At 45.0% G+C, this 8,620-nt stretch overlaps 1 protein-coding gene across 1 annotated transcript; it reads left to right on the top strand.

The window, feature by feature from the left end:
• Positions 1-63: 63 nt before the first annotated feature.
• On the top strand, positions 64-7,802 carry LOC116378148 (transmembrane protein 26-like; the record flags this gene model as incomplete). Its single annotated transcript, XM_031839961.1, has 3 exons — positions 64-269; positions 494-573; positions 7,513-7,802. Coding segments are annotated over 3 exons (576 nt in total), but the record flags the coding sequence as incomplete, so codon positions are not given.
• Positions 7,803-8,620: the final 818 nt, after the last annotated feature.

Raw genomic sequence — 8,620 nt, 5'->3', positions numbered from 1 at the left:
GGATGCAAACCATTAAGTTTCTGACAGAGAAATAACTCTCAATCTCTTTTCCTTTTCAATAATTTTAACCAGGTGTTATCAACTGTCTGTTCCAAAGAATGGACCCTGGCTCTTCATCAGATCCTGCTCCTCCTCCTCATCGTGGGGAAGTGGCTCCTCCCGCTGGGAGGTGGAGTCACGCGTGAGGAGCTCTCGCAGCTTCTCCTAATTTTTGTTGGCACTGCAGCAGACATCCTCGAATTTAGCAGTGAGACGCTGTCAGATGTCAAGTGGGTGGCTAATCATGCATTGCATATAACTATGTTCACACACATGTACAAACAATAGACACAGAGGTCGGGAATTTAAGCACTTTTAAGGCAAGATTACATAATCTGTGTCGCCAAATTATGACATTACATCAATGCATTAACTAGTAAAAGCAGCTTCCCATTGACATGTATTGAAACTATAGGGACTGACTTTGACTGTGTTTTCTATGTGTCTTTTCCAGAGAGGACAATCATCAGCTGGTCTACATCGTCTTAGCTGTATGGACTTGGAGCATGCTGCAGTTCCCCCTACATGTGTCTGGTCAGTGTGTGTTTGTGTCTTAAACAAATAACTTTGCTGCTTATTAAGCAGTTATTAAATCACTAACAGGAAGGGTGTATTTAAGGAGTTTGTATAAATATTGACAGTCTTTAGGAGGAAATCCAGTCTCACACATCTATTACATAAACAGCTTTGGACCGACAAAGTCTCCAGATCTGAACTTAAGATAAGAGGAATCAGCCATTATCAGGCACGGCCCAACTAGCAGATGTCTTTCGGCAACTTACTACGCTGAGCAGAGAAAAGGATGTAAACCCGCCTTCTCAAATCTGAGGGAACAAATGATTACGTTTCATGAAAGACAGAAAGATAGATAGATAGTTACTTTGTTTATTTTTGCTACAGCAGCATTTATGGTACAGGTAAAGCAATACAAATAACAGAGTAAAAAATATAAAATATAAAAAATGCACATATAAAAATGCACAATATATACAATAAAAATAACAAATATTAAATATAAAAATGCACAATATATACAATGAAATCGAATAATATTAAAATTAACTAACTAAACAATAGTGCAAAGATTTAACCAAACAAACAAACAACAGTGTAACGGTGTTATAGTTGTGTGAATGATTTGGCCAGAGGTGATTTATTGTGGAGTCGTATTGCAGTGGGCAGGAAAGTTCTCCTGTATCTGTCCTTGTGACAGCGGAGCTGGATGAGTCTGTTGGAGAAAGTGCTCCGCTGTCCCTGCAGTAGGTGGTGGAGAGGGTGGTCCGGGTTATCAAATATGTATAATAATTGCTTCAGTGTCCTCCTCTCCACCACCTTTTCCAGAATGTCCAGTTTCCAGCCAATGATGGAGCCGGCCTTCTTAACCAGTTTGTTAAGTCTGTTGGTGTTTCCGGCTCCAATGCTGTTCCCCCAGCAGACTACGGAGAAGTACAGTGCACTGGCCACAACAGACCGATAGAACATCTCCAACATCTTGCTGCACAAGTTGAAGGATCGAAGTTTCCTCAAGAAAAAGAGTCGACTCATCCCCTTCTTGTACACAGCGTTGATGTTGGTCTTTCAGTTCAGTCTGTTGTCGATGGAGACACCCAGGAACTTGTACTCCTCCACCATGTCCACATCCTCTCCCAGAACTCTCAGCAGTTGTGGAGCCGTCGTCTTCGTCCTGAAGTCGACCACCATCTCTCTGGTCTTGGCCATGTTCAGAAGCAGGTGATTTCTACCAGCCCACTCCACAAAGTCATCCACTACTGCCCTGTACTCCTCCTCTCATCCGTCCCTTATACACCCGACCCGAGCAGTGTACAGTCCGGGATGGTATGGTGGTGTGTTCACAGAATTTAATGTATTCTGTGACAGTCTGTCATGCTGTTAATGTCCTCCCCATGTGGTCCACACAGCAGATCCCAGTCTGTCAACTCAAAGCAGTCCTGCAGGGCGTCATTAGCTTCCTGTGTCCACCTTTTACAGGCTGCCTCTGCACCAGAGGAAAATACTTTGGTGTTAACAGGACCAAGTTGTGATCAGATCTACCATGGCATTAGCATACAGTAGGTCCAGAGTTTTATTGTTGCGTGTGGGGCAGTTAACATACTGGTGAAAAATTGGCAGTGCTTTATCCAGTGTGGTGTGGTTAAAGTCTCCAGTAATTGCCAAAAATGCACCAGGGTGTTGAATCTGCAGTTTAGACACAGTGGAGTGGAGCCCGGACATTGAACTTTTAGCCGTGGGGATAAATCCTAATTATTTGCCGAGGGAGTTCTCATCCGCCATTGTTGTCGCCGTGTACGTTCCTCCATCAGCTGACGCAGAGACAGCAGTGGACACCATCCAGAAACGTTGCTTCACACACACATGGCCGGGATTGCACCACCTCTCGTTCACATACATTGCAATCCCACCACCTCTCTTCTGAGAAAGAACATTATAGCGTTACTTTGTTATAGGAAAGGACAACCTCAGTAATGATCTCAATTATTCATAACCCAACATTAAACAATTTACAAATGGATGTTGAGGTTCTTTTTAGTGATACTTTCATGTATAGCTTTACCGTCATAATGCATTTCGAGCACTCAGAGCTTGAATGCAAAGTTGTCTGCTGTGTTCACAAAGGAAGCTGCTTTTCCTTCAGTTTGTGTTTGTGTCCACTCACATGGGTGTGTCTTTTTGTTAGTTAGTGCAGTCATGTCCAGTATGTTTGCATGCCGTGTAAACACAAAGTGTTGACAGACAGATGCAACATGTTCATCAGGGATGGAAGGAGTATTAGAATATTGTACTAAAGTTACTTTAATGAAATTTACTGAAGGAAAGGTATATTGTGTAAATATGTATTCAAAGGGATTGAAATGAACCAGAAAAGAGGAAAATGTTCAATGTAAAAAAACACTACGACAGGAGCAACAAGCATTATCAAGCTACATAAATTAAATAAACTGACTTTTCTTCTAGAATTCTAGAATTAACAGTAAAATAAACTAAAGACCATCAAAACAACCGTGATGCTAAATTGTGCCAGGGGCGTGAAGTGCGGAAGGGGGGCCATCCCTTCCTACCTCCTACGTCCTGCATGCTTGCTCGGACCACAACCATCTTCAAACTCGTTATTCATTTTGATCTCAACTAAACACCTGTAAAGTTTAGAGAATGCATCTTGCACGGTTGTGACTCTCGCTCGTGACAAAATCTGTCCACAGACATAAACACATGGCAAAGTACTCAAAACCGCTTCTGTGATAGTTCTGCTACGTTGTCTCCACAACCACGTTCTGCCATGATGACAAAAAAAACCCATTTAGCATATTTGCTCGATCATGCAGCATGCACCTGGTCACTCGACATTGTGGGCGTGTTTGATTTTGGTCACTGAGGGCGCCGCTGGTGTTTGATTGAATTTTTTGTACTAGCAGATGTCTTTCGGCAACTTACTACTCTGAACAGATAAAAGGATGTAAACCCGTCTTCTCAAATCTGAGGGAACAAAGGATGGTGTTTCATTAAAGACAGATAGAAAGAACATTATAACGTGATTAGAAACCGCGTTACTTTGTTCTTGGAAAGGACAACCCCAGTAATGATCTCAATTATTCATAACCCAAACATTAAATATCTTACAAATGGATGTTGAGGTTCTTCATAGAGATACTTTAATGTATAGCTTTACCGTCATAATGCATTTAGAGCACTCAGAGCTTGACTGCAAAGTTTTCTGTTGTGTTCTCAAAGGAAGCTGCTTTTATTTCTGTGTGTTCAGTTTGTGTTTGTGTCCGCTCACATGGGGGCCTCTTGGTGAGTTCTTGGAAGATCTCGACACATTAGTCTCGCACTTCCATGATGATGGCTCCGCACTCATCCTGCTCGGAGACTTTAACATCCAGACTGATAAATTAGAACCGCTTCTTTCCTTCCTCTCCTCCTTTGACCTTTTCCACTCCTCTTCTCCTCCTACCCACAATGCCGGCAACCAGCTGGATCTTATTTTCACTAGACACTGTTCTACTGCTAACCTCTCCGTCACTCCCCTCCAGCTCTCTGACCACTTTTTCATGTCTTACTCCGTCTCCCTCTCCTCTCCCCCCGTACTTCCACCACCTACCCACATGGTTTCTACCCGTAGTCATCTCCGCTCCCTCTCCCCGGCTGATCTTTCCTCTTCTGTTACCTCTGCTCTCCCTGACCCTGAATCCTTCTCTCTCCTATCCCCTGATATTGTTACTGATCTTCTCCTCTCCACCCTTTCCTCTTCTTTGGACAACCTCTGTCCCTTTACCTCCAGGCCTGCACGGCCAACCCCACCTGCCCCATGGCTGTCGGACTCAGTGCGTACTGACAGACGGAGCCTAAGAGAGGCTAAATGGAGAAAAGGCAAACTCCCGGGGGACCTTCTTAACTTCCAAGCTCTTCTTTCCACTTTTTCCACTGCTCTTTCTACTGCTAAAGCTGCTTTCTTTCGCTCCAAAATCCTAACCTCTGCTTCCAATCCTAAAAAACTCTTTGAAACTTTCTCTTCACTCCTCCAACCCCCTCCCCCTCCTCCTACTTCCTCCCTTCTCCCTGACGATTTCGCCAACTTCTTTGACAAGAAGGTAAACGATATCAGATCCTCCTTCTCTCAGCCCCCCTTTCCACCCTCTCCCTGTCCACCCTCTCACTCTCTACCATTTCCAGCTCTTCCCCCACAGCTCTCCCTCCCCTCTCCATGCCCCATCTTACCCTATCTTGCTCCCCTCTCCCCTAACGAGGTCCTCAACCTTGTTACATCTAACCGCCCCACCACGTGCTCCCTTGACCCGATCCCATCCCCTCTTCTTCGGTCTATTGCGACTGAACTCCTTCCTTTCCTCACTCACCTCCTCAACACATCTCTTGTTTCAGGATGCTTTCCCACGGCTTTCAAGACTGCTAGAGTCACCCCCTTCTGAAAAAACCATCACTTGACCCCTCTGATGTCAAGAACTTCAGACCGGTTTCTCTTCTACCCTTTCTTTCCAAAACACTTGAACGTGCTGTCTTTACTCAACTATCCTCCTATCTCCACCAAAACAACCTCTTGGACCCCCACCATTCCGGGTTCAAAGTGGGTCACTCGACTGAGACAGCCCTCCTTGCGGTGACGGAGTCACTTCACGCAGCGAGAGCTAACTCTCTCTCCTCTGTCCTGATTCTCCTGGACCTGTCTGCGGCGTTTGACACTGTTAACCACCAGATCCTCCTATCCACCCTCGAGGGGATGGGCGTCTCAGGCTCTGCACTCTCCCTGTTTGCATCCTACCTGACAGGTCGATCCTACCAGGTAACATGGAGGGGGGCCATGTCGGAACCACGCATGCTGACTACGGGGGTTCCGCAAGGCTCAGTCCTGAGCCCCCTTCTCTTCTCGCTCTACACAACATCTCTGGGTTCTGTTATTCACTCGCATGACTTCTCTTACCATTGTTATGCTGATGACACCCAGCTGGTCTTGTCATTTCCCCCCCGGGGACACTCAAGTGGAGGCACGCATCGCTGCGTGCTTGGCTGACATCTCGAAGTGGATGACGACACACCACCTCAAGCTCAACCTGGACAAAACCGAGCTACTGTTCCTCCCGGGGAAGGGTTGCCCGCACCGAGACCTGTCCATCACCATTGATGATACCGTGGTGACGCCAACTCGGACTGCGAGAAACCTGGGTGTGACCCTGGACGACCAACTGTCGTTCTCAGCAAACATGGCATCGGTTACACGCTCCTGCAGATTCCTGCTCTACAACATCAGGAGGATTCGCCCCTTCCTCACTGATGAGACGGCACAGGTGCTAATCCAGGCTCTTGTCATCTCCCGCCTGGACTACTGCAACTCACTACTTGCCGGAGCCCCGGCGTCGGCCATCAGACCTCTGGAGCTTGTACAGAATGCTGCAGCTCGCCTGGTGTTCAATCACCCCAAGTTCTCCCACACAACTTGCCTTCTCCGTTCTCTACACTGGCTACCTGTAAGAGCTCGCATCCAGTTTAAGACTCTGGTGCTAGCCTACAGGGCAGTGAAAGGAACAGCTCCTTCCTATCTCCAGGCCATGGTCAAGCCCTACACCCCCGCCCGACCACTTCGCTCTGCTACCTCGGGGCGACTGGTTGCCCCGTCGCTCAGAGGTCCCTGCGGCCGATGGACCCGGTCGCGGCTGTTTTCTGTCCTGGCCCCTCAGTGGTGGAATGAACTCCCCACTGACGTCAGGACGGCAGAGTCGCTGGCCATCTTTCGGCGCAGGCTGAAAACTCACCTCTTCAAGAAGGCCTACCCTGAGCCTTCCGCTTAGCACTTCCTTAGCATCTATTGTATTCATACTAGCTTATTGCACTTATCGTTTTCATATTAGTTTGTGGCACTTATTGCATTCGTTTGTTTCTGCACTGTACGTTGGCTCTGGTTTATGCTCTTAGATGCTTGTTTGAGGAAAGGACATGCACTTATTACTTCTGGTGACTAGTTGTTCTCTCGAAAACCGATGTTGAATACACTTATTGTAAGTTGCTTTGGATAAAAGCGTCTGCTAAATGACTGTAATGTAATGTAATGTAATGTGTGTCTTTTTGTTAGTTAATGCAGTCATGTCCAGTATGTTTGCATGCCGTGTAAACACAAAGTGTTGACGGACGGATGCAATATGTTCATCAGGGATGTAAGGAGTACTAACATATTGTACTAAAGTTACTTTAATGAAATCTACTGAAGGAAAAGTAAAAGTATTGTGTAAAAATATTATCCTTCCTACCCCCTACGTCCTGAATGCTTGCTCGGACCACACCCATCTTCGAAGTTTAGAGTATGCATCGGTTGTGACTCTATCTCTTGACAAAATCTATCCACAGACATTAACACATGGCAAAGTACTCAAAACCGCTTCTGTGATAGTTCCTTTGTCTCCACAACCACACGCAGCATGCACCTGGTCACTCGACATTGTGGGCGTGTTTGATTTTGGTCACTTAGCGCACTCACTCGCGTTTGATTAAATTGTTGTTAATGTTTTGTACTATTCACTAACCGCTAACCAATTCGCATCCCCACTCGGCCAGTGAGCTCAAACTACAACATGTATCATTTCCAGAGAGTGAAATCTGTTGAGCTCTTATCACTTTTTTATGGGGCTTTTGTACTCTATAATGGATGCAACTTGATAGAACTAAGCAGGCTACAATACTTGAAATAACAAATAAACAAAAAAGTAGAAGTATTAAAAAAACGACATTGTCAAGAGTAAATGTAATTTGTTACTCCAGTCCCACCCCTGATGGCTATACTTCTGTTAATTAATTAAAAGTAAATTTTTGACTTTGGCAACAGCAGTTGAGAATAGTGAGGTTCATTTAGTAGCAGGTTAAATCAAGTTAAACCAACTAAACAATGAAATCGATACAACAGGTCTGAGGTCTGAGGTCCTGTTTTTTGTTTGTCTCCCCATTTTTTAAAAGTGGTGAAATCCAATCCAGACAGTGAGGGTGAGCAGGAGGCCAGCGAGGTGTCCCTCTTGTCTAAGTACAGCACGGACATCTGGAGCATCGTGGAGGCCTCGTTTATCCAAGACGGGCCTTTCCTGGTGGTCAGGTTGACCGTCATGACCTACTTCAACGTCTTCCACCAAATGCTGGTGTTCTTCACTGTTAAGAACTTCCTGGTGATCATACTGAACTTGTACAGGTTGGTTGGTATATGTCAGGAATGGCGGAGAGCTGGCCGGGGCAGCGCCGTCCCCTGTGTTTGACGAGTCATCTCACGAGGTAATCAAGGAGATGTTGCACTTACAATTGTTCAGTTACTTCAGACTGGTAAGAACTGCAATTGGAGCAGGAAGAGAAGGAAGTGCTTGCTTTCTGTTTTCTTCTCACAATTTACTTAAAACTCTCTGGGATCATGGTGTTGTGAATAATTAACGTTGTTGTGAGCAGAACACTGTGAACAACCTTTTTCTTACACTTGCAAAACGATAAAGTTGCCAAGTTGTCATTACGCCCTTGACTGCTCAGCATCTGACTTCACAGCTCATACTTAACCTCAGTGACATTTCAGTACCTCTGTACCAAACCTCGGTCAACTCAGTTAAAACACCACCATGTATTCAGTGCCTAAATGTGACTGTGTACATGAGCATGCTGGGATGAAACCTGTTTTTAGTTGTGTATAAAAAGGCCTTATTATATATATATTATATATACCGCCCCCAATAACACAAATTTGCCTCAGGGGGCTTTACAATCTGTACAGCATACGACACCCTCTATCCTTTTCGACCCTCAAAGTTTGATAAAGCCACCTCATCAGCACTGGATAAGGAAGCCCATGAATTTAGTTATTTTTTGACATTTGAATGGGGATATTATTTTTAACTTGTGTTATTTTGTTCCTCTTGGATAATCACCCTTTTTAAAGAAAAAAAAAGAAGAGACTTGTTATTCACAAGTCAAAAAGTCATCAAATTTATGACCTCAAATGTATTCTATCCTTACTGTTACTGTTGGCCTGCTTTGACTGAGCTTTGTATCTCTGTGACATGCAAGAAACTGCAATACCCCTAAAAATAAA

The sequence above is a fragment of the Anarrhichthys ocellatus genome, unplaced genomic scaffold (genome assembly GCF_004355925.1).
Source record: "Anarrhichthys ocellatus isolate YVR2014 unplaced genomic scaffold, GSC_Weel_1.0 scaffold2113, whole genome shotgun sequence".
Lineage (NCBI taxonomy): Eukaryota > Metazoa > Chordata > Actinopteri > Perciformes > Anarhichadidae > Anarrhichthys > Anarrhichthys ocellatus.
This window is presented reverse-complemented; position numbering and strand designations above follow the sequence as displayed.